Genomic DNA, 27640 nt, shown 5'->3' with positions numbered 1-27640 from the left:
AAAAATAAAAATAAAATCCTTTCCCTACTTATGACATTCTTGTTCTCTGCACACATGTTTTTCCATCTGTCTTTTCTCATCAAATTTGTCAACCCATAATACTGTTGCAGTTGTTCTCTCCCATGGTTTCCTTTCTTCTTTATGTTATTCAGTTGTCAGTTTAAAATCTTCTGGAAGAGACGCATAACTCCAGTCCTGATCAACTAAATCAACCGATAGTCCTACTGAATGTCCTGTAGTAGGATCTCTTCCTTCTTGCAAGTGGAGATGGGAGAGACACCAAACCTTCACAAAGACCAGATCTTAACAGAAGATATAACTTTCCTGGGGTGCAAACAGCAGGGTGGTGGAAGTCAATATTCTTCTTTTCTCAAAAGTTGTCTCATGTGGCAGTTGAAGAGCAATTGCTGCATTTCAGAAGTAGCTTAAGAAATTATTATGTGTATTTTGCACATCATTTTACTAGGTCTGACTTTAGAAAGTTGTTAAGTACTCTTGGGTTCATGCAAAGGTAAAATCAGGAAGTTACTAGAGCCTCTTCTGTATTTAAGGAAACTTCACCTGCCCGTGAGACAGCTGCATCTATCTAATGACAATTGTAACTGCAGACATTTAGCACTTTAAAAAAAGCAGTTACTTCAGTTAAAGTGTTACTGAAGTTAAGCACATGTCTTTGTATCTCCTGATTCTGACATCCAGTCAGACAACAGGAAGGCAAAATTACCTTAGGTTTTCAAACTAAGTAACTCCATTGAGATAAATACTTTATATAGAGAGTGCATGTTTTGCTAACTAAAATAGAGCTTATTCATATATGAAGGTTGCTTCAATTAAGGGAGCTAGACACTAGAGTCAACCTTAGTTCACTGCCGTTCTGAGAAAAAAATAGCAGAAAATCTAAAGGTGAAAAGTAACACTTATAGTAGAGTTTTGATAGTTTCCTTCTAAGTTGCCTAGTATGCACATGCATTAACTATTCTTGATTTTAGCTTGTCAACTCTGTTCTGTGCTACATATTTTAAGGCTTTAACTTTTAATGGTGGTATACATATGACTGACAAATGCAAGATTTAGTGGTCTTTAAAGATGTATTTTAATTCAAACTAATTCGATCATACTATGAACCTATTAAATGTTACACTTCTCTATAATTAACATCAACATATATTGCATTAATTAGATCACACATCCTAATTTTTGGAAACCATGGCCTCTTCTGACTCATCTTTCTTGGTGCAGCTTCACATTTAAGACCCAGTCTTTTTCTTCAGAAACTAGTAGCTTCAAATTGCTCTTAGCAAATGGCTTACACTCAGCTACCATGCCCCTCAAAAAAAATAAATCATACTCACTGCCTGAAATGACAGGTACTCCATATCGTCAGAGCAAGAGTATGACAAGTGTCTGGCATTGCTGAATACATGTCTTTACCCTAGCCACAGCGTTAGAAATTTTTCCTACCTTTCTTTTTAAGGATTTTATCTTTCTGATAACTTAAAGTTTATATACGAGATCAAGTGTACCACATCAGTGAAATGCCAAAATAAACAATGGAAAAATGTGCAAAATTAATCATCTACCAGTATATTTTTCAGTTGTGTCTGTATTTTATTCATAAATTTGGCTTTAGTTCCCTAAGTATGTCCATTACCTCAACAACTTGAGTTTAAAAAGTGATCACACAGATCTGTAGGGGGAAGAAAAATCTACTAAAGGCCACATTTAAGCACAAAGCAGACTTGTTGAATTCAGAAGTCCCTGAGCTAGATTAATACTCTGGAAAAATATTACTCGTCCTTTTCTTATTATCATATTGGATCATCATCATACTGGACATTGTTGGAGACTAGGTATTTGACTAAACACTTTTTTAATACCAATTGATACATGTGGTTTTATATTGTTGTGAACATATTTATTTTAAATATCTCAGACTAAAACCCAGGGCTGCTTCACTGCAGAATCTGTAATTAAAACTTGCTTATTTCTTAAAAAAATAAGTCCTAAGGGTCTTTTTCTATGTATACAGAATAAGGAAATAAATTAGGCATTAAAATGTTTACATTTCTTTAGCGTTTTAGAATAATATGAGCAATTAATTTACTTGTACCTGCAAATTGTGTAATCTCATATTATTTTCCTGTCTTCTTTTATTAATGTAAACATTTTCTGGTCTTTTGTTATTTTTCCAAATGTAGTAATATATTTTCCAGATGTAGAGATACTCCATTTTAGTGGTCACTGCCAGTAAAGTCATTTTGCACCAAATGAACCACAAATCACTTGCAAGTTAGCTATAAACTCATATACATTCAAGAGCATTTAATTGCAGGAAGTAAATCAAAACTTGTCTCTCTGACATTTTTAAGTGAATAAAAGAATTTTAAACACATTTGATGCCTTTTGGCTTCAAATAACTAATGTTTCTGATTTCAGAAGTGCAGCTGGAAGACAACTATAACCTGACAGGACTATACAAAAATTAAGATTACAGAATCATAAAATAATCATAATAAGATAAATAGATTGAATGGGACCTCAGGACATCTCTGTCCAACCTTATACTCAAAGCAGCATCAGCTACGAGATCAAACCAAGATTGCCTAAGATTTTCCCCTGCTTGGTGTTGAAAATCTTCAAGGACAGAAACTGCACTGCCTCCCCGGCCAAGTACATGACTTTGCATTTGTCCTTCTTACATTTCATAAAGTTCCTATTCTTCCATCCCTCCAGCATGTCTAGGTCCTTCAGCATGACAGCTGTGCCCTTGAGTGCATTGACTGGTCCTCCCAGTTTTGTGTCAACTGCAAACTTGACGAGCATGTACTTCATCATCTAAAGATGAAGTACTCCAGATCATTGATAAAGATATTAAACAGATGGGTCCCAGGACAGATCCCTGCAATACTCCACTTGTTTCCAGCCTTTGGGTAAAGTATGACTGATTAATCACTACCCTCTGAGCCCAACCATCCAAACACTCTTTTAACTATCTCTTTGTCCAGACATACAGAACATAACATCTTCAGTTGAATACATTAATATTAAAGGAGACAGTGTCTGAAGTCTTGCTAAAATCCAGGCAAGTGACATCAACTGCTCTCCCCTTGTCTACAGATTCAGTCATTTTATCATAGAAGGCAATCATGTTTGGTCAGACATGATTTATGCGTGGCAAATCTTTGCTGACACTGTTCCCAATAACCTTTTTTCTCCCTTATGGGCCCAGAAATATGATCTGAGACTCACTCCATGATTTTCCCAAGAACCAACGTATGCCCAGCTGGCCTTCAGCTCCCTTGCTTATCCATTTGGCTTTTTTTCAAAGATGCATACATATGCCCTTCTCCAAATATGGGCTACCTCCCCCGATCTCCAGAGTCTTTGAAATATCCCCAGCTTTGCAATGCCATCAGCAGCATTCTTGCATCAAATCTGGTCCAATATATATGCAAAAGTCAAGTCCTCCCAGGAATCCTTGTCACGATCCTCATCCACTGCTGCTAGTTCCTCGTCTCCTTGGATCCTGCTCAGAGCACAGTGGTCTGAGAAACCTTGCCAGTAGAAATTCAGGCAAAGAAGGCATTGACTACTTCAGCCTTACCAGTGTATCCTATGTCTAAATTACCCACCTCATTCAGCAACAGTCCTGCACTTTCCTTGTTCAGCCTTTTACCAGGAATGCAGCAGTAGAAGCTCTATTTGTTGCCTTCAACGTTCCTTAGAAGTCTTAATTCTAGTTGAGCTTTGGCTCTCCTAACATACCCTTGACATATCTAGGCAATTCTTCTAAATCACCCCTTCATAGCCTTTTCCTGCTTCCACCTGCTATATACCACAGTTTTGCTCCAGAACTCAGTCGTGAACCCATGAGCTCATGTCTGGCCCAGCTGGCCTCCCAATATGTTTCAGGGTGGACTGCTCCTGTATTTGAAGCAGATTTGCTTTAGGTTTTGCTCTATTTTTGTAAAACAGAGATTTTCTTATTGTAGGCGAACACGATCTGGGAAAATAATTTTAAGAATCGCCACTTTGCTATGAGAGTTGGCACAGCCATTTTAAGGCATCTTTATAGCTGAAATTTTTCTTTGTTGAAATGTTCGTCTTTCAGTTTCATTCTATTCCAGTCTGGTTTGGATTTTATACTAACTTTATTTATTAAATTAACATTCTTGAGGAAAATTATATTAACACTGTTATCACCTATACTCTCCTTGCAAGTTTGACCATGTTGTAACAAGTTTTCATTTGTCTTGTGCTGTGCTTTATTAATTATCATCAGCAAAATCAACTGCATGTTGCAAGAAAAAGTGTCACATGACAGAATGATACATTAAACATTTTCTTAGAAAACATGTTTTAAAAATGTAACAACATAAAAAAATTATTTGCTGAGTGAGTTATATATCCCTCATTCAGTCTCCAGGGCTTCCTGAAGATTGCAAATGATGTGACCTGCAGAATAGTAAAACTTCAAGAGTTCTTAAAGCCTAAGTCCTGACCTAATTTACACACATATAATAATGACTACTTTCTCACGGTTAGATAGGTACAAAAATGAGCAGCACTTGCTCTGTTATATATATCTTCTTATTACTGATAATAGAAATATGTGCACACTTTCTGTGCTGTTTTAATAAAATAAAATGAAAGCCAGCCAAATTTATCTCAGATCCGACAAGTGGAAGAAAGTTTTGGCAGCAACACTAGCAGGAATATGATCTATATGAAACACGATCCTGAGCTCTGGCAGGACCTACTGGACTGTGAAAGAGGGAAAATATGCTATAGTACAGCAACATCTGAACCAGATTTTCAACACTTAGGGCTGCAGGCAACATACTACGTGCCATTTCATGTGCCATCTATACGTGTAATTTCAATCTATCTATTATTGTATCACTGTGAGGAAACCAATGATAAATGCACAGTACATAGTATAGCAAAGAACTCACAGTCACAGTTTGGATCTTTCTCATAATCTGAAACTACATTAACTTTTTTATCCTCAGACACAGCACTCTAATACCGAGTTCAATGAAAAGAGACAGTATACATGTAGTTTACCTAATAGTTACCCATTTTTAACCTCTCCTTTAACTTTTAACCTTAACCCCCACAACTAAGTGTCTTGCTGTGTTAATCGCATCAGATTCTGTTGCAGCAGGTGCCACAAAGCAGCCCTCTCAATAGCCTGGCACAGGCATTTTCTCTGCCATGCTCCAGGTCTCTCACTACTTTGGAAACAGAGTGCCTCACTCAGGGCTCACTAAAAAGTGGGGGCAAAAATACTGAAAGAGAGGTTGCTTTGACACACTTACGAGCAATAAGCTAGAGTGAGCGAGTACAGCAGCAAGAAAAAGGAAATATACAGTACCAAGTCCCTCATTCATTATTTTAGTTTCTTATTCAACAGGGAGATTTTTTTTTCTTCTTAACACACTTATTGTTCTGTATATGCATTGGGTAAATAGAATTCAGTCTGTGCCTCACTCATATACTTAAGTCACAGTATTTCTTTGAGCATTTCATAGGTATGATTCAATATACAAGATGCATGGTCTAACATACATGTAATGTATGTCAGCAACACTCTACATGGAGTTGCTTTGTTCACTGAACTCCATCAGCTGTGGTATCATTCCTTCTAAAAGAGACATCATTACTGAATTTTGTTTTTTCTAACTCCATACAGTGCGTTTTCTTTTGCTTTGTTTGTTGAAAAGCAAGTAAAAAGAAGTATAAACCTACTTACACATTTTAGACAATAATTTTTTTTAACATTTCAGTTTTACTATTGTTCTTTCATAAGGCCCCATACACACAGAACATTTACACTAAGGTGAAGTATTTCAAACTTCAAACTTTCTCCCCTGGGAAAAGTATGAGAACACAAATTAAATAAAATCCACCTGAGTCATCCTTCTCAATTTGTTCCTGAAAAGCACTCAGATAGTATAGTTACAAGTATTGTGTAAATGCTCTATTGTACTCATAGAGTAGTTCTACAGAGCAAACTGTTGTTTTTCAGTCTTTTGTATTGCTACACACAGGGATAACATTCTCACAATTTCAGCTACGCATAGCTGGAAAAGAATGGAAAAACTAGCCATTATTGTGGCAAGCTTTATTTCATTTCATTACACTACCTACTCCAGACATTGACATAGAAAACATGTAATTACATACATATATGTGCCAGTATGTCCATGTGATTGGTAGTATTATAGGAGGGATCCACACCCTGTCATTATTACATGTATGTCTTTTTAATTATTTTCCTTAGAATACAGACAAACATTAAACCTAAAAAATCCCACAGTGTACAGTTGTTAGCTTTGCTCCTCCAAGATTTTGTGTAATGTCAGCAGTGTCACAAAAGAAAGCTCTTGTCTCTAATAAGAATAATTTTCTGGGACAGTGATATTCTCTGAGAACTGGACACTGATGTTGTTTCTTCATTACTTCTTTTTCAGGATAGCACATACAAAAAGAAAATAATTTCTGGTTTCTGCATGAGAGTGCAACCACTTCCACTTTATCTTAAATTTAAAAACTCTAAGTTAAACTAAAGTTTAAAGTCTACGTTCAGTTAACTGCTAAAAATGTATAATAATAATAATACTACCAGTTACCTTCCAATAATTTCAAAATACAGTATTTGTCCCAGTGTCCCAGTTTTTACAAATGAGAAGAGTGTACTATGGACAATCAAACCAACTTTTCTGAACTCATACAGCAAATCTATAAAGAACTCAATGCTAAAATTTGTATCTTCACAGTAACTAAGATAGTTCATCTCTGGAAAGCCAGGGAATATAAAGCTAATGAAACTTCAACCAAAGTTAGATACACAAAATGCTGTTAATCTGAGAGATTAACAAAATATTTCTTACTGCATGCCAAGTAGATCCTGCAGTGAGCTCAGATTTTTCTAGCAGAACAACATCTTTTAAGCCAGCCTTAGCCAAGTGATAGGCTAGACTCACACCAACACAACCACCTCCGATGATCACTGTATCTGCTCTGTCTTTCCCCAAGGAAGCAGATGGGGTTTCTCTCCTGGGGAAAAAAAAAAAAAAATTACTGATGGTTACAAAAAGACAACTGCACTTTTGTCCACTGCTTTTGTTTACAGCTCCAATCACAATATAACTTAGTGTATGCTTGGGAGTCTAAGTGACAGACCTGACTTAAAACCTAACCTATTCACTCTTACCTTCTTTCAAAGTAAATGCTCTTAAAGGGTCACATGCATAAACAGTAGTAATACAAAAAGTAAAGGAAGTTTGCTTCCACTCACAATCTTTGTTATTTGTCCAATATATCCTTATATGCAGACCTTATTTTTCAATGAGAAACGGTACCCCTGAAATCACAGTTTCAAAACCTGGCTTTCCAAAAGTGTTATAGTATACACAACACAAAGATAAAGCCTTTAAAAAATGTCTGTTTACTAAAGATCCTTAATAAATTTCTAAATCAGTGGTTGTGTTCATGAACAATGAAATTTAATGTTTATTTTCATGTTCCATTTTGACACATTCTATTTCGCTGCAGTCAAAACGTTATAGAAACAGGTTTTTGTCAATGGCTCCCACCTGACACTGCACCATGCTGCGTTTTCAAAAGCACTTTAAGCCATCACAAACCATAGGCTGCCATAGACAGCCCCATTCTCCTCCATCTCATCTGATGCTCCTCTCCACTGCCCCATCCACAGACAGCCAAGCAGCAAGACAGATCAGGAAATCTATCCAAATTTTTAAAAAGCCATTTTTTTGGATATGAGATAAGGTAGGACCTATTAGTAGAGTAGCAGTACTGCGAAACCACAGTATCTCCCCCTTCAGGACAGTTAATCAATACTCAGTTTTCTCTCCTTTCTCCTTGTATGTTTGCTTTTGCAACTCCTCTGGCAAAAGGCTTTCTAATGTCTAACTAGGCTTCCTATAACTTTTAAAATGCAAATAAAATGCGATATGCACCATGTTTACTCACTGTGTGCCAATGAATGAAAAGTAAAATAAACAGGAGCACTGGACACCACAGGTTTTCTGTATTTGGTGCACCACAAACTTGCACGTGGCTCTCTTTTGAGATTACTCATTAATTTTTGCAAGTTAACAGTAAACTGTTCAACGGTCAGATATGAGACATTTACACCAGCTCCGCTACTGAATTTTGAGGCAAAAGGTAACCCAGCTCAAGCATGGAGGTTTTTCTCGTGCTTGCATTATGCTCTGAATTTAAGACCTCCGCACCCAATATTCAGGTCTTTTCACACCTTTTCTTTCAAACCCAGGAGCCTGGTAAGAATGCAGGGGGGTACCTTTTGTGAACTACACAGATGTTTGCTTGCGCCAGCTAAAACTGATCATTCTTCCCTCGTTGTTACGGCCCAGAAGACAACAGGAGGGATCTCTCTATACCAGGTTAGAGACTCATCCCGGCCTGGGCCTGGTCTTCAACGCAGAAATGCGAGGGGCAGGGGGAAGACGCCCCTCCTGCCCACCAGGAGAGGCCCTCGCGGCCCGGGGGCCCCGACCGGCAGCTGGCGGAGCCCCCGGCGGACGCAGCCCGGTCCCCTCACCGCCTTCCCCTCGCAGCCCCCGCCAGGCACCTGCTCCCCCGGGGGCCGCGCCTTGAGGCGGCGCGGAGGCCACGCGCTGACAGCCGCCACCGCTAACGGTTCCTCTGCCCGTGCCTCCCCACTGCCCCCGGCCCGGCCCGCGGGCCCGCACTCACCGCCCCTGTGCGCCCGCACCGCCGCCGAGGGGCCGCAGGGCAGCGGCGGCGCGGGGGTCGGGCCGGCCGCCACGGCAGAGGGGCTGCAGCCGCCGCAGGGCTCCCCGCAGCACGGCGCTCATCCCGCACACAGCCCGCCGGCAGCAGGGATGGAGAGCGCTGGCTCCGCGCCTCTCCCGACGGCGTCCCGCCCCGTCCCGATCCTTGCCCCCGCCGAGGCCAGCCCCGGCCCGCCCATCGGCTGAGGGGACAGCCCCGGGCCTTGCCAGGGCGCCCTGCGGGGTCAGGGGCCCGGCCGGCCAGGGGTGTCGCCGGCGGCGCTGCCCACCGCGGTCCGCCTCCTCCCGGGGCTATAAAAGCGCGGGCTGAGCGGTCGGGCCATCTTGTGCTTCGTGCCGAGCTGTTGAGGCAGAGGCGGGTAGCCAGCGTCCCTGGGCGAGGAAGATGCTGCCGATCGGGAAGACCGCGAAGCAGGGCAAAAGGGTAATTCTCCCCTCTTCCTCCCCCGCTCAGCCCCGGCCCCCTGCTCTCCCGTGGGCCCGTCCCGCTCCGCTGCCCGGCGTGGGGGCGGCGGCGGGCGCTGTCCCCGGCGGGAGCGGGGAGCAGGGCAGAGGCGGCACAGGGCAGCGCTGGCCTCCGGGCCGGGCCCGGCCGCCCCTCCCGCCAGCTGGGGGTCCTGCCCGCGGGCTCCCCTGGGGAGCTGCGGCTGAAATGGCACCACCCGCCAACCGCGCTTCTTAACCTCCCCGTACGAGACTCCGTGCTTCTGCAGGTAAGGCCGTATCGTGAAAAGCTGAAGTAAAGCCGTAATAATAACTGTACCTGTTCAGCACCAGGCCATCAAACACATTTGTGCGCCATTACGAGACAGATAGGTCAGACTGAACGTAGTGCTGTCACAGTTCATAGAATTGTGATTTCTCTGAACACAGACCTCAGCCAGCAAAGTTCAAAACCGTCTTGCTTAGTATTATTTGACATGCAAATGAAGCAGTGCTTGCAACACCAGAAAATTGTAAATATTTTACACACAAACTGTCATTGGATGGCATTTCTATCTCCAGCATTCTGACAACTCTATTTAAAAGCCCAAATTGCACTTCCCCTGATTTATATGACTGAATACCAACAGTGTTTGTAATATGAGCGCAGTTTCCAATACATGCGTGCCCTTTGCACCTTCATTCAGCTGAAGAAATAAGCCAGTATAAAAAGTTATCCAGGCATCAGCCATTCTGGCCATTAAGGCAAATGTATGAGCAATGCCTAAATCAAACTCGCTGACATATACCAGTACTGCTGCTTGGGAAGGTCAGTGGAATTACATATTCTGTCTTCTGTTCAGAAGGACACTATTGTCATTAATAGGACACTTCTTACTCAGAACTGGTTTTACTCATTTTTATGGGTAGCATGTTAAGTGTAGAGGAAGAGAACAGAAGGATATGGTAAGAAGGCTATGAGCTCTAGGCCTTTTGGGTAGATTAGTTACAAAGGAAAGAGTTGGGGCGGTATTTGTTCTGCTTTTTATTTTTTGCAATGTAACTTCAGGCACTCAGCAGCAGGCTTTTTGCTTATATGGTTCAGTTACATTCCTGAAGGTGGTTGAGGGAATTATCTTCATACAGACATTTGTACTCTTTCCATGGATAGATGTGTGGACTATGTGGTGCAACTTCATTCATGGTAGCAGAAATAAAGCAGTGAAAAGATGGCTCAAAAAAAAAAGCCTTAGTTAGCTTTTTACAGATACTATTTCTTGTTATTTCATACCAGATCTGTGTACTACCAGATCACCTGACATTACAGTTTTGATGTGCATGAGGCATGAGCATACAGCTATAGGTCTCTTGGGCAGAACTTATGCTAGCTGTATGCTGGTTGAACCAATGGTATTTTACTCAGTGTAAGTAAAGTAAAAATGGTATGAAGAGATTATATCAGACCTATAATAAAGTTTGCAAAAAAAAGTTATTTCCATTTTAAGCCATTCTGAACTGACAAAGTAAGTTTGTATTAGGTACTTTGTGCTTTATAGTTATGTCACCTGCTATTAGATGCCCTGATGCTAGGTTTAATGTGTGGCAATATATTGTGTATTAAGATGCCATGATCTGTTTAATCATGGCTTATGTTGCTTCTTGTGTCAAAAGTGAAGATTATTTTAAAATACAGTTTGAAAAAGCTAGAACTGCAAAGGAAAACTGCTGTTAAATCCTTTAAGTGACTTGTTAAAAGAAAAAAAAACCTGTTAGTTGTAGTGCGGTTAAATATAATATCTATATATGATATCAACATGTATCTATTACTTAATGTTCAGTTAACAAGCAACGACTGAGGCTGCTCGTGTGTTCAAGATTTTTTGTCCTCCACACTCCTCTGCATATTAAGCCTCTGAAGCAGGCTCCATCTATAAAAGATTCCTTGGCAGGCAGAGGAAGCAGAGACTCAACCAGCGATCCCTTGGGTGCCTTTCTCTGGCCCCATTTTAGGCATTGTGTTACAACTGCAAATTAGTTAATTGCAAACACAGTCTTTACAAAGCCTCCTGACATTTATACTTAGAACAGAATTGCCCTAGTAGACAGGCATGACTGGTAGACTCGTTGAAAATTACTGACTTTTGGAGATTAAGTATTGCAGATTGAGTTTTGCCCTTGTCCTGCTGAAATAAAGATGAAAGGTTGCACACTTTATTACAGTTAATCGGGTCAGTATTTTGACAAGTCCACAATGTGCATGGAATGTGATGCAGAGATTTGCAAGCCAACACTTGGCCAAGCTCATGTATCTGCATAGGAGCACTGCACAGAGAAGTCCCGTCACCTTGCTGCCATGTCAGTGCCTGAGCCAAAACTGCTGACTCTCTCAGCCAGGCTTTGTAGCCTTCAAGTAGCCTTACACTGCTATGCTTGGTACTGGAACTGGTATAGCTGGCACAGCGCTCCTTCTTCGTGGAAGGGCACACTCTCATCCTGCCTAAAGGGTGGTACTGAGATGTCGTAAGTGTTTGATTTTCCTGTATGTATGGTGTGCGATAAGTGAATTAATGATGGAGAAATTATCAAGAAAGACAGTCTACCAAAGGCTGGAGGCTAATTGTTACATAATCTTCCTCTCAGCGTGAAAACCACACTCAACTCTATGTCTACAAGGCTTTTCTTTTTCCAACTCCCTAGGAAAAGGGGAGTTTCATCTACTGAAATGCTAGTGTGCCATCAAGAAAAGATAATTATGAAGGGAAATCTTAATCTTACCTTTGGTTCTTTTCCTGTACCCACTGCCTTTGTTAAGGTAATGGGTCTGCATTCATTCGCTTTTTAAAGTAAATAGAATTAGAGTTGTAATCCAATTGCAGAAATTAGTGCTCTTTAGTGTAATAGCAAGGTACTTTTGGAAAATTTGAACAGGCCAATGAAGCAATGAAAGGAATATAACAAATAATATATACTAGGTGCAACCAATATATGTTGTTCTCATGCGTTTCAGTTTTACAAGAAAAAAGAAATTACTGCTTTCCTTGCATTAGCACAGGGTTCAAGGCAGAAGCAAGTTTAATCACAGGGTACTGTAAAATTTTTGTAATTTGGCATCTTAAAACATTTCAGGGCTGTGCAAAAGAAGCAAGATTTTCTTTCTTTTTCTAAGTCTAGGTAAGCAAACCCACACCAGTAAAAGGTCTGTCAGAAAATGGAGGCCAGCATTTTGAGATGTGTCTTATTTGGTAGGAAAATGTTACATGCTTACTTTTCTATGATGCCTGCTGTACAGTCTTGTATCACAAGCAACTTGTGCTGAAGCTCTGCCAAGATGGCATTAGTAGCTAAAGAGCAAATGAGCTAAAAAAGAGGTCAGTAATACTAGTGTTTCATTTTAAGAAGGTTCTCATATATTTTACGGGAGAATTTAAGATGATGTTTTACTTTCAAAGGAATGGAATTGGACCATTGACTTCTAGTTCTGGGTATTGTATCTCTGGAATACGGTAAAATTTACTAATGAAGTGTCTTACATAATATATATGCACATATTAATGCCTTAAATTGCAAAACAGACCATCTACCATTCTTTAAGATAAATTCAATAAGAAAATTGATTACTTTTTATTATTATGGCAAAGATGTTTCTCATAGCCCACAAATATTTATCTGCTTTGCAAGTACAGGAAATGGCAACAAAGACAAAGGAAGCCCACAAAACCTGAAGGACTAAAATTGTTAACTTTTCCTCCTGCTTTCTTCAGGGTATTCTAGAGCGCTTAGATGCTGGAGAAATTGTGATTGGAGATGGAGGATTTGTCTTTGCTCTTGAAAAGAGGGGATACGTAAAAGCTGGGCCTTGGACTCCTGAAGCAACGGTAGAACAGCCAGAAGCAGGTCAGTTTCACTGGAAGATGGCAATCTTGCAGTGAATGTAAACATGGTTGGATAAATAATAAATATATAAGAACTTGTAGTAGGTTTCTAAGTAGACGTGTTGCTTGACATTGTAGAATTACACTGTAGAATAGCCTAAGAATCTATAGACCAAATGCTTATCTTACCCCTTTTTCTTGTGCTTAACACTGGCCAAAAGCAGGCCAAACTCTTACTGGCTGAGTAAGAATATGAGTAGTGCAAATAGACTGCGATACCTCTCCAGCACTCTCTCCTAGTCTTCAAAAATTTGCAGCCTAGGGACTTTTTGACCCATTCATGGCATCTTTGTATTTAATAACATTCAGTGATTTCTCTGTCATGGATTTGTCCTTGAGCTAATATAAAGTTTATCTTTTAAAACATCTTGTGAAAAATAATTCTGCAGCTAACTATCTGTTTTGTTGTGTTCTAGCCATTCTAGGACTTCCGTATTGTTATAAATTCATATAGTTTGTTTATTAATTCTTTCAGGAAAATAGCAGCTTTTAATAAACAATGGAATGGGAGTATTTAATGTATCTGCTCCACTGTGAAATAGGGAATGATAAACCTCCTAAGAACCTAAGAATTGCAATAAACATTTAATGGTGTAACTCTTTTAAGGTGGAGGGAGACAAAATGAGCACTCATTCTATACCTTCCAGTATAAAGATCATAGTGTTTAGCATAAATAGTGCAAAAGCAGATACTATTATCTATTTCTGTATGCTTCATTACAAGAAAGCATTTTTCCTCGTAATATGAATTACAGTTAATCCCACAAGACAATTCAGAATATCCTGGGGAAGTGTTTGCCCTTCCAGATTAGTCTTTTTCCTCTATACAGGGGGAAGAAGGAAGAGGAGGAGAAGGAGAGAGATCTTAGCCCTGTCTGTTACATTACTTTGTACACCTTACCTATTTATTCACCCTAATCCTACTCAGCCTTCAAGTGTCACGTTAGGTGTAGCATGTCTAACTTAGGGTCCAAACAGCCTTAGATAATGCAAAGCTTCAGCAAAGGTTTAAAGGGTGATGACTTAATTTGCTGACTCTCGTCTCCCCAAACAGCAGCCTGTCACCTCACACTATTTCTCTCCACCTCTACCTTTGTCTGCCCCTACACATTCCATCTTACAAATCATGGCACTTATCTCGTGCTCTTTATTTCCTCTTTGCTTGCTTATTTTGCGTCTCAAAAGCCCTTGACCATCTCCACATGTTCCTACGGGAAGTGCACGTCTCAGTCCATGGGGAATGTAAGGTATTGCCTTATATAGAGGCAGTTGCAGATATTTTAAATGGCTAAACGGGCACACAGATTTGTTTTAAATAAGTGATCAGTATTCATCGGTTAGAATCCAGCCTTCTAAGAATTGCTACTGTTTTACTAGAACATATTGCTTATGTCTGTAAGATAGTTATAAAATTTTTATAAGCTTCTTAGAGGCTATTTATAAATACACCCTTCACTGGAAATGTGCTCATTTCTTTTAGTGCAGTGTGCTGCCTCTCCTCTGGTACTGCTTTTTGCTCTTCCATGCCTAAGTGTCATGTTACTTTGAAAGCAGGCGTATAGAACAGAAGCAACAACTGGCTAAGCCAGCTGGCATAAAACCCATACAACTACCAGACTTCCTTGTCTTTGTAAGGAAGGAGGGAAAAGGAGGGACGTTCTGAGAATGCAGCAAGCAATGGGAAGGGAAAAAAAAGGAGTAAGTTCAAGGCTGCTGTCTCCATTGCTCCATTACATTTTGCCAGACTGACAAATTTAGAAATTAGATCTAAGTATTTCTTCTGAGCCAGATCAGGTATTGCTCTGTAGTGAGCAATGTGCATAGGCACTTTTTGCCCCCATCTCCTGTTAGCTTAAGTCTATGTCTTTTCTGAAATGTCCAGCTGGTGGATTGAAATGAAAACAGTGTTATACACTTGACTCCTAAAATGCATCAAATTGTTAATAATTGTTTAGCCTCATATGTTGCTGTTATCCCCATTTCTTGAATGGTGGAGGAAAACACAACTTCACTAACATGCTGGAAGTCACATAAAAAGTAAAATTAGAGTGGTTTGGGTTTTTGATAGTGCAGACTGCTGTGGGCTCAATAACAGTAACATTTTCTACTGGTAAAAATGATTTGCCTTGGGTTGAATGAGATTCAGGTGGATACTTTCCCTCAAAATGTAGACCCATTCAAGAGTCTGCTGTTAACATACCTGATAGCTTGGGATATTACGTTCCTTATTCATATGTGTTAGATTGTGTTTAATTTGACTACCTATGTGACCATCCTTATTCACAGAAATCCCAAACATTCTACTAGGAATGGAAAAGCCATATTTAAAGAGCACCAGTCACAGGGATAAAGAAATCTGGTTTATTATGGAAATGTCACAGCATTTGTGAAAATATTTGTAGATTCTTTTTTCCTTTTCCCATTTCTTGACTAGTTTTCATCAATGATCGATTTCTTATGGTGGAAATAGAACAACAAACTACAGAACTCTAGAAACATACAGGGACAACTCTTTTAGTTGGGATCAGTAGCCTATTTTAATGCTGTTGGAAAAAGAATACTCCCTGCACTAGCAATGTTTTGACTCTGTGTAAAGGTTGTAACACTGAAATTTGATTCCGGTAGTTCAGGCAGATTTTGGGGACCTTTTGAACTGTAGCTCTGCTATAATCTGTGTTCCTGGATAGATCTTTGTGACTGCTGGGAAAAGAAGCATTGTGTTAAATCACACTGTGGTTACCCATGGCTGTATTTAGTACTTAATTACTGTACTAGTAGAGAAAAGCAAGGGATACTACACTGTTCCTTCACTAATAGCAGACATCCTTGTGTGTGTGCAGATTGACTCCAGCAACTCAAACTGCTGTTTGAGCTTCTCTGGCATAGAAGGCTATGTATTGCAGCTGAAGGCAGTATTTTTATTCTCATTACATGTTCACACATTTCCCTAATGACACAGACTGTCTGTAGACAATGAGGTAAGATAAACTAGGACTTCAGGAAAACTTTTACAAACATCAGCCACAGAAACTGCAGTGTTCTTGTGTCTGTGTACAGTATCTAGGGAATACATTATTCCTGTATTTACTATAAGCTGTTGAGCATTTTAAGTCTATTTTACATGATCAGTGGTGTTCCAGAAATTTGTATAATTATTGATCTGTGGGTATACATATACAATCAATTGACAGCTGCTGTTCTGTTCCTGCTGTGGTGACTGCAGTATACTGCTTGCAGCAATGAAGGCAGAACTACCATTACAGAGCCTGCTCCTGAATTCCTAATGCAGGAAATTTGTCCATTAAAAGTAACACCAATCTTTCTCTCAAAAGAAGCATTGGCTCTGTAGTAAAATCATCATGTACTGACTTATGAGAAAAATTAAGTCTGTGTTGTGAGTCACTTTTCTGGAGCAACAATTAATCTTTTAATTAAGGGTATACATATCAAAGTAGAGCTTTGGTTTTGGCTGACTAGGCTTAGCTAGAGTTTTGTAAGGGGACAAAACTAGAAAATACAACATAAAGGAGGCAGTGGAACACTGTATTCTTCCATATAAATATCTTGTCCCTTAATTTGTTACCACAATACTTTCATCTGTTTTCTTCTTCATAGTCTAGAAGCTAAGAAAATACGGCTTTTTCATTTGATGATCTTTTTGTCTGATATTCTTTGTTATGCTTTTATGTTCTTTTGTCAGATGTCTGCTTTCCTTTCCCAAACCAGTATATAGTTCTATAAAGTGAAACTGGGAGGTCTGAAGGACCGCAGAAAGTAGAAGACAGGCAAGGTGGCACACAAAACTGAATCTGCTGATAAACTAAATAGAAATTCTTGGTCATTCTTACCAGAGAATAACAGGAGAAAGTTTTCTACCTAATGTTCTGAGAGTGAGAAGAAAGGAATTCTATGCAGACTGAAGTACTCTTTCTACTCTCTCATAATGGCACTTCTAGTAAACACTTATTTTACAGTAACATTACTTCAAGAAACATCTAGTTTTGGGATAACAACAGTAATAACTGTATCAAACATCTCTTCTTTGTCTCTTTTAATTCTTTGCAGTTCGTCAGCTTCACCGGGAATTCCTCAGAGCTGGATCCAATGTTCTGCAGACATTCACCTTTTATGCCAGTGAGGACAAACTAGAGAACAGGGGCAATTATGTAGCTGAGAAAATAAGTGTGAGTAAAACTCTGTTTTGATGGAGATATGAAATCAATGGATTAATTTCAAAAGGTTTAGTAGAGTACTGAGTACTTTCACAGTTGATCATAACAGTTTTGGCTATATTTGAGAACCAAAGAATGAAATGACACAATTTCAGAGTTTGGAATAGCAAGAAAGGCAGGTTAAAAGGACAAAAAAATAACAAAATGTAGCAAGGATGAAGAGAGGCAAGAGAATGCCCACATTGTATTTTTCCCAGCTGAGAAGATTAGTTTACTGGTGTTTTGATACAAAGAGTATAGGAAGAACTAAATGCACAGAGAGCAAAATGGGTTGAAAAAAGTAAATGCTTTAACATCCAGAGAAACAAAACAACTGCGAAGATGGTGAAGAGTCATAGAGAATAATAAGTGGCTAATGAGAACGGAATGGTTTTTAGAACTATGTCTTCAATAAAGTAACAACTAAAAGAATCCAGAGTGTACACTGTGGTTGACATTCCCCTTCTCAGGAGTAAGGGTATTCCGTTACAGCAGTGGAAGTGTCATGCTGGTGTTTTCTCTGCTGCCTATGCAAAGGAGTTGTAGGATGTTCGGTGTGTTCAATAAATGCAGGCCCCAGCTCCACTGGGGCTTCTGGCACAAGTATTTCTAGAGTGTTCCTTTCAGACTAGAAGGTTTGCCATTGAGTATTTTCTCTCTTCTTTTCCGCTTTGGTCCTATTGTTTATTTCAACCTCTGCAAAATAGAGAAGATTGTCCAGAGGACAGGAAGGAAGGAATATATTTGCATCTGTGAAGATATCCGAAGTCAGAAATTAGAACAATCTGGACACTAAGGAAATACTTGAGGCTTAATTAAGAGGTCATGCCAAAATGTCATCTGAAATACTGTACCTTTTTATTCAATAGATGCAATATTGAAATGTCTGAAGTGGTAGGCCCAGAAACACAGTGCCTCTGGAACAAGCTGTGCTGCAAATCTTGCTGACATGCAAAGTTTTAAGAACAGCTGGGAGAGCACCTGGTATTGGGAATGAATTGCAGCAAAGCTTTCAAGATTGATTTGCTGCCATGTCTAGAAGCAGGCTTTAACTGGTTTATGGCTCCACCTCCTGGAGTTCGCAAACATGTACCTGAGCACAAGTGCAAGCAGAAGACAATCTGTCAGCAGTAGCTTTAAAAATCAGCTGGGTCTTTTGAGGCAGCCATGGAAAACTGAGAGAAATCTGTGTGGTCCATGGGCTGCAAGGAAACCAGCTCTAATCAGTATTTGTTATCTATGTATTCAAATAATGATTCTTTTCCCAAAATCTTTTTTTCTCAGCTTAACCTCTTTTTCACAAGCTATTCTAGTCATTGTGATTTAAGTATAGAGGGAATGTGTCTTTCAGTCCAGGTGATTAATTAATCATATATAGTGATAACTTTCCCGTTGCTATTCTTAAATTGGTAACTTTAACATAATTAATAATATCATTTTAAATGCCTTAAATAACTATATGAATAGCATATCTTAAATTTTGAAAATTATTGAAATACTAAAATACATTTTTAAAAAGAATGAAAAATCAATTGAAATTACTATGTTTTGTTCTCCACCCACAAAACGTCAGATGAAAAGCATATACTTAAGTGTAACTAATTTTCTAAAAGGCAAAGAAAATGCTACTTCACACCAAATATTCACTTTTTATAAACTATTTGTATAAGTTATATTAAAGGTAATATGTTTTTGTAGTATTTGATAATATGATAACTTAAAGGTGGCAAGAAATTTGTTTCCTAATGTTTATTATTTTTTTGAAAGATGCTGATCTTCCTAATCAAGATTATTAAACATCTATTTAAGTTATAAAATAATACGAAGAAGCCATTATAGCTTTTGACATTTTTGTCCTTTTTGTGCTCTGAAATTACATGCATATCTCTGACCAGGTAAAACTGATGTAATCTATATTCATACAGTGCCAGAAAGTGAATGAAGCTGCTTGTGACATTGCAAGAGAAGTGGCTAATGAAGGTGATGCTTTAGTGGCTGGAGGAGTCAGTCAAACACCGTCATACTTAAGCTGCAAGGATAAAACAGAGGTTAAAGCAGTCTTTCGAAAGCAACTAGAAGTCTTTATGAAGAAGAATGTGGATTTCCTAATTGCAGAGGTAAATCTGTAAAAGAAGTACATGCCTTCATCTGGCACAGTGTTAACTTTAAGATGCCTCGTCTGCTTTAGGGAGTACAAAGAAATATTGCTTCCTCCTTTAGAATTTTCTGTTATGCCTTTATTCCAGTAGTATCAGGTATTTTTCTAAATGCACAGCAGCATCTGCAAGCATCCTAGAATAAGACCTTGAAACCTATATTTCTAACTCAGTCAAGTCAAATTCTATACTGGGAAAAAGAGGATAGATTAATATGATCTTTACTAGTTCCCATTTCCTCCCATACACCATAAGCAATAAACCTAGGTTGACTTTTCTAGATGGAAATAGTTCTTTTGGGATAAATCCATTATTAAGTTTCTGTATGAGCATTCTTATTCTGAAACAAGAGTATCAATATTTTTTAGCTAGTTTTACTTACTAACTTTCTAAAATCCTTTTTTTAACTGTGTGCTCAGTGAATCCAATTGAATTTTGTTAGTATAAATCATAAAATAATCAAGTCATTGTATTGCTGGTGAATTTTGAGTCTGAATTAATGTGCTTATGCTTCATCTCCAAGAAACAAAAGTAGTACGGTTTTAATTTCTTTCAGTATTTTGAACATGTTGAAGAGGCTGTCTGGGCAGTTGAAGTTCTAAAAGAATCTGGAAAACCAGTTGCAGCTACGATGTGCATCGGTCCAGAAGGAGACATGCATGGTGTGTCCCCTGGACAATGTGCTGTCCAACTGGTAAAGGCTGGTAAGAACCTGTTTTAATATGCCATTTAAAATTATGGAAAAAAGTCAAGTCGTTAAGTACTGAGTTAAATGAATGTGTATCTCAAGCAGGTAGCTTCCCAGTTATATCCGACTGAAGTTTTGACCCTGTAGAAAAGTTTTTATGTGTACTTCACTAGAGCAGTTTTGTAAAAAAACAGGTGAATATGCAGCTATGAAATTCTTGTTAACCAGGATGGTATTGGGAGCAATAGCCACAGCCACCTGATACTGAATAGAGCAAAATCCTAAACCTACTCAAATTTGGTTACAGAGCCAACCTCAAATTCTGGGCTCACAGTTATGAAACATTAGCAGAATCCAAACCCACCTTTGATTCTCTGCTCATGTTTTTAGAAATTTATGGAGCACAGTTCAAATCCAGAATGAGAGAATAAGAGGATGAAAAAATTAGCCATTTTGCCTATCAAAGGGTGTGTTTTATGCAGGATGAAGGAAAGTGTAGAAATTAATCAGGGGCATGATGAATGATGGTACAGGGTTTATTATATCTGTTCTGAACTACTCTTTTGCTTTGGAGTTAGAGTTGAAATCCAAAGGCAGAACCTGATTATGCAAATAGCTAGCAGGTTCCTATATGGCTGTACATAACCAGTCTCCATTGATTAAGCACTGATAAGAAAAGCAACTCTATGAGGGTGGGAGATGTGATTCATCATCAGAAAAGCAAAGAGGAATGCAACTGGTATGTAAATGGAGTGATCAACCTCAGGAGAGTTGAGGCTGGCTCTAAGCCAACTCCCTTGTTTTCATAGTGCTGGTATAAAGATGGACTACTCTGTTCCTGGAGTCCTGTGGCTAAGAACTTTCACCTGCCACTTCCTGGGGAGATGTGACTTGAAATTATTTTCCTCTTCCTAGGTGCTTCTATTGTTGGAGTCAACTGCCATTTTGATCCAGATACTTGCCTGGAAACTGTGAAACTGATGAAAGAGGGCTTGCAGGCTGCTAAACTGAAAGCCCACCTGATGTCCCAACCACTTGCTTTCCATACACCTGATTGTGGAAAGCAGGGTTTTATTGATCTTCCAGAGTTTCCCTTTGGTAAGACAAAGTTATCTTTTTTTTTTAAAAAAAAAATTCTGTTCCTTTTTTTCCCCCCCAGCTTTTATTAAAGCTGAAGCTTCAAGGTATCCTTCTATGCAATAGGATTAGTCCCAATTGTCCTGTCTGGCATTTTCTATAGAGGGATTGCAGTGTAATATTGGATAAAAGATCATCTGCATAGCGAGACTATGTCAGCAATATCACAACATGTGACTGAAAGTGAAATTATGATGAAAATACCACAACCTAAACTCAGTTAAAAAATCTAGTTCTTCCTCATGCTTTTTGCATTGGAGCTCCCCAGCACTCTGGGTTGTGACATCTATCCCACAAGCCCTATAATGTTTACCTACATAGAGATTTAATGTAAAATGCATATATAGAACTGGACATAGGTGTATGATTACTGCATGTATAATGGTTCAGTCTTGCAAGTGTAACTATCTCATACAAGTGAGACTAGAGAGAAATCAAAAGAGGGAATATGTTCTTTGATGTTGGTAACAAATGGGTTAGCAGTTTGAAGATGGATTCATCACATGTATGCTCAGGATAAATTCTACAAAGACTGAAAGGTTCAGCCACTTTATTTGTATATAAGGCTTGTGTATTTAGGTCTTATTTCTACCTGGAATGTAGAACATTATATCTCTTTAAGACAAGAGGACAAAATCAGACTAAACATTTAAAAATTCGTTAGAAAAATGCTTTCATTTTCAGGTACCATACACTCTTCTTTTTCAAGATCAGACTATAAAATACAGTATTGAAACACTTAAAGTGGAATTTGTAGCAAAAAAAAAAGATAGATGTGATTTTCAGGAAGATTTTTTTTTTAAAATTCCTCTCTTTACATAAACGAAGGAAAGAGAATAAAGCACAAGCCTGGGGCATTCATTAAATGATAATAATGTGTCTGAGTTCTGAAAATATTCTGTGATGTTTAGAAGTGTTAGGAACTAGTCCTATTCATTCCCTCATATAACTCCTTTGCAAGAGATAGAATAGATGCAGTAAGTAATCAAGTGAATTGAAGCATTCACTCTTTGGTTTGTTATGGTTCTTGGCTTGTGTTTATAAGCAATCTGTATGAGATCTCAGTTTTCAGAAATGTCATGAGTCAATTGGAGAAGTCTGGTTCTGTGATTGTTTTCAATAACCAGAAAGAGCAATTAATCCCTTGACAGCAGATAAGTAGTCTGGTAAATCATTGTTAAACTGACCCAGTTAACCCTGGTTTCTGTGGAAGGCAATATCCACAAAAGGGTATTTAGATCTTTGAAGTGTACATAACATCTGTACAAGCCAACAAGATCTCAGTGTCTAGAAAAGCGTTGACTATTTTGTATTGACAAACTCCAGCATTTAGTTGCCAGCAGTACTTATTTATCTGTAGAACGTTTTCCAGTTTTCTGTGTTTTCCCTTCTGTGCTACTGCAATTGTTCTGAAATGTCACCGGTTAAGCAAGGACAATGTTTTAGAAAGAAATGTCCCAGTCAGTCTAAGCATATCCAATTATTTTGAAAGTAGATATACAGAGGGGCTAAATCTAGGAGCAGGTTACAATCTTCTCATCAAAAATTGATAAAATTTTCAATGTCTTTTTAGTATAAATGTTAACAGAAACTGTTAAGCTATAGACATTTAATTCTGAATAAAGCCAAGAAAAGAAATGCATTGACAAGCATGGTAAATAGAAAGCTGACCAATTTTTGGAAAGAGAAAATCCCACAAAATGTGACCTATGTGGCAACCTCTTTTCATAGAATACTGCCTGTTTTCAATCACCATGTTTGGCTGGTACTTATGGAGGAGTCTATCCCTGCTGCTTCAGAGAGGTTGGGGTGTTGCTGTCCTTACACACCTGAAGCACAAGGACTGATTCATAGAATCACAGAATGGTTTGGGTTGGAAGGGACCTTAAAGATCATCTAGATCCAACCCCAATGCCCTGAGTAGGGACACCTTCCAGGTGGCTCATCCAGCCTGACCTTGAACACTTCCAGGGATGGGGCATCCACAACTTCTCTGGACAACCTGTTCTAGTCTCACCCTCACAGTAAAGAATTTCTTCCTAATATCTAATCTAAATCTGCCCTCTTTCATTTTAAAACTGTTATTCGTCACCTTATCACTACACTCCCTCATGAAGAGTCTCTCGCCATCTTTCCTGTAGCCCCTGTTTAGGTACTGGAAGGTACTTAGGTACTGCTATAAGGTCTCCCTGGAGCCTTCTCTTCTCCAGGCTAAACAACCACAACTCTCTCAGCCTTTCCTCACAGGGGAGATTCTCCAGCCCTCTGATAATCTTCATGGCCCTCCTCTGGACCCACTGGAGCAGGTCCATGTCTGTCTTATGCTGGGGGCTCCAGAGCTGAACCCAGTACTCCAGGTGAGGTCTCATGAGAGCCAGATAGAGAAGGAGAATCACCTTCCTCCATCTGCTGGCCACACTTCTTTTGATGTGATTGGCTTTCTTGGTTGTTAGCGCACATTGCTGGGTCATATGCAATTTTTCATCCACCAATACCTCCAAGTTCTTCTCTGTAGAGCTGCTCTCAATCTACTCATCACCCAGCCTGTAGCCATGTTTGGGATTGCCCCAGCTCAGGTGCAGGACCTTGCACTTGGCCTGGTTGAACTTAATGAAGTTTGCATGGGCCCACCTCTCAAGCCTGTCAAAGTCCCCTCTGGTCCTTCCCTCCAGCGTGTCGACCACACCTCACAACTTGGTGTTGTTGGCAAATTTGCTGAGAGTGCACTCAATCCCACTGTGCATGTCTGTGACAAAGATATTAAATAATACTGGTCTCAATGCAGACCCCTCAGGGACACCCCTTGTCTCCACCTGCACATCAAGCTGTTGACCGCCACTCTTTGAATGCGACCATCCAGCGAATTCCTTATGCACTGAGTGGTCCACCTGTCAAAGCCAAGTCTCCATTTTAGAGACAAGTATGCTGTGTGGGACAGTATCAAATGCTTTGCACAAATCTGGGTAGGTGACATCAGTTGCTCTTCCTTTATCCACCAATGCTGTAACCCTGTCATAGAAGGCCGCCAAATCTGTCAGGTATGATTTGCTCTTAGTGAAGCCATGTCAGCTATCACTAATCATCTCTCCATTTTCTATGTGCCTTAGCATAGTTTCCAGGAGGATCTGCTCCATGATCTGATCCATGATGAGACTGACTGGGCTGTAGTTCCCCAGGTCTTCCTCTTTTCCTCTTTTTAAAAATGGAGGTTATATTTCCCCTTTTCCAGTCACTGGGAGCTTCACCAGTCTGCCACAACTTTTCAAATATGATGGATAGTGGCTTAGTAACTTCATCTGCCAGTTTCTTCAGGACCCTTGGATGCATTCATCAGGTCCCATGGATTGTGACATGGTGGGTGATGGAGAAGACAGGGAAACACTGTATACTGTTCCCTTGGAGTTTAGTTGCTTATGCAGGTATAAATTGAGTGCAAGATCCTGCATTCTTACTGTTGATCATTTTATATCAATTCTGCATTAGCCTTTTAATGATACATGAGAGACAAGGAAATAATGAATTTCTGCTTCTGATTCTTTCTCTCACAGCTACAGGACTGTACACAAGCTTCCTTTTATTTAAACAGCTTTCTAAAACAGCTTAATCTGATTTTCCTCTGATATTAGACCATCTACTTTTCCTTTGTCCAGTCTTTCCCTGTGAGACCAATAATTTTCTGTTTAAGAACATGTCATTTTTTTTCCTTCTGCTTTTTATTTCCTGAACCTGTCTCTTAACTACCCATTGGATCTACTTTGTTTCACCTTCTTGCATGTCAGGCCTTTTTTGGAAAAGGATGTAGGGAGAAGAAGCTTACATCTCTGCTGTGTTGCTGGAGCCTTGCTACCTCACTACGTCGTCTTTGCCCAGTGGTATGTTCAGTGCACAGACATAATGCTGCACTCACCTGTTAACCATGCTGTTTCATCTCCAGCAGATGTGCATAAAGAAGTAGTAAGCATTCCTTGGGAATAATGAACAGGCTTATTTGTGTTCTAGGTAGGCTGATATCTTTTCCTTTCATAGATTACAGTACTCTAATCAGACTTCCCAGGTATTGATTGTTTATTAGGAACTCTTTGGAAATGTGGTCATAACATTGAAAGTACACCAGTACTCCAGCTAAGAACTCTGGCAGAATGGCAAGCATGTGACTTTCAGCTTGATCTGTCTCAGAAAATATTAGGTGATGTTTTGCAAGGCCAGAAAACAACAAGCATAATTCAGCAGAGCATAGCAGATTCTAAAAACTAACTTCCGAAAGCTTGCATCATTATTTCTAGCTCAGACAGTTAAAACGTGCATCTACATCTACAACTAGTTTTGCAAACAATGTGCAAGAGTCTCAACAATGTGATTTCTTACTAAAAAATATGCTGAAATGGAGCATAGTAGAAATTTAAGATATGAATGTCTTTGCAGGTCTGGAGCCAAGAATTCTAACCAGGTGGGATATTCAAAAATATGCAAGACAGGCCTATGACTTAGGAATTCGTTACATTGGAGGTTGCTGTGGATTTGAGCCATACCACATCCGAGCAATAGCTGAGGAGCTGGGTCCTGAAAGAGGATTTTTGCCAGAAGCTTCTGAGAAACATGGTAGCTGGGGCAATAGCCTGAGCATGCATACCAAACCCTGGGTCAGAGCAAGGTATGTATATCTGAACCAGAAAGCACAGCAACATACTCTTTGCAAAAGGTTATAGTGGTCCATGCAGCAGACTGGCTTAACTGATATGGATGTCTAAATATCACTGTAAACATTCTATGTGTTAATTATTTTGAACAATTAAATCTGATCTGAGAGCAGGTAAAGGGACAGTAGGAAAGTTCCAGAAATTCTCTTTAAAGTTAAGATTTGGTCTGAATTAATGTGAAAGTAATTAATGAAATTTAAGATAAAAAAATGTCAGACTGCTGTAAAACAGCTCCTAATGGTGACTGGCTTACAGCTTTCCTTTCATGGATGAAAACATACTCTTTAAGCATGTAGCATTTAATTGCATGCTTTCATTCATACTTCTGTATCTAAATACAGAGTCAGTCTGTGCAAGTTAGATGACTCTTCGCAATGGTGATTTAAGCCACATTTCCTTTAGCATTGTGAAGTGCTGGAGCTACCCCTAACTTTCCTTTTCTTTCTTTAGGGCAAGAAAAGAATACTGGGAGAATCTGAAGCCTGCTTCGGGCAGGCCATATTGTCCTTCAATGTCAAAGCCAGATGGCTGGGGAGTGACCAAAGGAGCCAGGGAGCTGATGCAACAGAAAGAAGCAACAAGTGAACAACAGCTGAAGGAGCTCTTCCAGAAACAGAAGTTCTAATCCACTGCAGTTGTGAAAATGTTGGAATGATTTATCTACAGACCATCTCCTGCTTCATAAGAAAATGTGTGAAGATGAGTAACCTGTTGATTTATCAGTTAACATGTAATGAAGAAGACAATATGCAGAAAGAATGTGATTACAGATTAAATATGTCAAACTTTGATAATAAAATCTTACCCTGGACAAATAATTTAGAGACTACACGGTAAGAAGGAGGGTTAGATTCTCAATAACAGAGCTTCTGTTAGGTAGGTGCCATTAATTGGGTAGACATAGAAATACATGGAAAGTAATAATTGGCTCAACTCACCTGTGAAAAGAGAAAAAGCCATCTATAACTATTGTATCAATGGACCACTCCTGAATCTGTTTTCAGTTTGGGATTTTGTAGGAGCTTCTTCAGACCTGAAGATTGTTGAGAGCTACTTCAGGGACACACAAGCTGCCAGTCCACTAGTTATCTCTAGTAACTTTTTTGACTTCAAGAGAATAAAGGTAAACTGGAAAATACATCTTGTAGTTGGAATCAAAAGATAAGGAGAATGAGATCTTGCAGGAATTTCTTACATGTAGGAGAAAGGAAAAAAATGACAGGTAAATAACTCACTGTTTTTGTCTCAAGGTATCATGTACACAAGATTTACTCCTCTGGAGACTAAAAGGATTAAGAGATTATTCTGAATTTAAAAAAAAAATCAAATAAATTAAAAGTAATATGATGGAAAAGTATTGTATTATCTTCATATCTTAATTCAGAAGAGCTCAAACAGAATAACACAATTCCAGTAAACAACTAATTTTCAAATGATCCAACTGATTTGTAGATATTTCATTAGAAACACTTGGTTATCTCAAAATAGCAGTTAAAAACAGAAGCTTCCTAAAATATATCTACAGTTTATAAGAGTAGTAAAACATTCCATGATTTTTTTGAAGCCTACTGATTCAGTGTAGAATCTTA

General features: G+C 39.1%; 2 protein-coding genes across 2 annotated transcripts in view; one reads left to right on the top strand and one right to left on the bottom strand.

Annotated features, from left to right (window-relative positions):
• Positions 1 to 8897, bottom strand: part of DMGDH (dimethylglycine dehydrogenase) — a 46777-nt gene extending 37880 nt beyond the window's left edge. Inside the window, exons 1-2 of the mRNA XM_086771482.1 lie at positions 8749 to 8897; positions 6897 to 7062 (exon numbers count right to left, since the gene is read on the bottom strand). Coding sequence (XP_086627608.1) covers positions 6897 to 7062; positions 8749 to 8870 — 288 coding nt within the window. The 5' untranslated portion in view covers positions 8871 to 8897. The remainder of the gene's footprint in view (positions 1 to 6896; positions 7063 to 8748) is intronic.
• A 133-nt stretch (positions 8898 to 9030) lies between these two features.
• On the top strand, positions 9031 to 27408 carry LOC104481766 (betaine--homocysteine S-methyltransferase 1). Its single transcript, XM_086771483.1, has 8 exons — positions 9031 to 9231; positions 12992 to 13124; positions 17228 to 17346; positions 19299 to 19490; positions 20086 to 20233; positions 21133 to 21315; positions 25777 to 26005; positions 26502 to 27408. The coding sequence occupies exons 1-8, from the start codon at positions 9193 to 9195 to the stop codon at positions 26674 to 26676; spliced, it is 1218 nt and encodes a 405-aa protein (XP_086627609.1). The 5' UTR covers positions 9031 to 9192; the 3' UTR covers positions 26677 to 27408.
• The last annotated feature ends 232 nt before the right edge of the window (positions 27409 to 27640 follow it).

This window comes from Chlamydotis macqueenii, chromosome Z (assembly GCF_036417535.1).
Source record: "Chlamydotis macqueenii isolate bChlMac1 chromosome Z, bChlMac1.mat, whole genome shotgun sequence".
Classification (NCBI taxonomy): Eukaryota; Metazoa; Chordata; class Aves; order Otidiformes; family Otididae; genus Chlamydotis; species Chlamydotis macqueenii.
This window is presented reverse-complemented; position numbering and strand designations above follow the sequence as displayed.

What these genes read in the sequence shown, in the direction of transcription:
- LOC104481766 (XM_086771483.1), top strand. Translation starts at nt 9,193, where the DNA reads ATGCTGCCGATCGGGAAGACCGCGAAGCAGGGCAAAAGG. An exon ending in TGTCCAACTGGTAAAGGCTG is followed by an intron (nt 20,234 to 21,132) that starts GTAAGAACCTGT and finishes TCCTCTTCCTAG; the next exon opens with GTGCTTCTATTGTTGGAGTC. An exon ending in AAACCCTGGGTCAGAGCAAG is followed by an intron (nt 26,006 to 26,501) that starts GTATGTATATCT and finishes TTCTTTCTTTAG; the next exon opens with GGCAAGAAAAGAATACTGGG.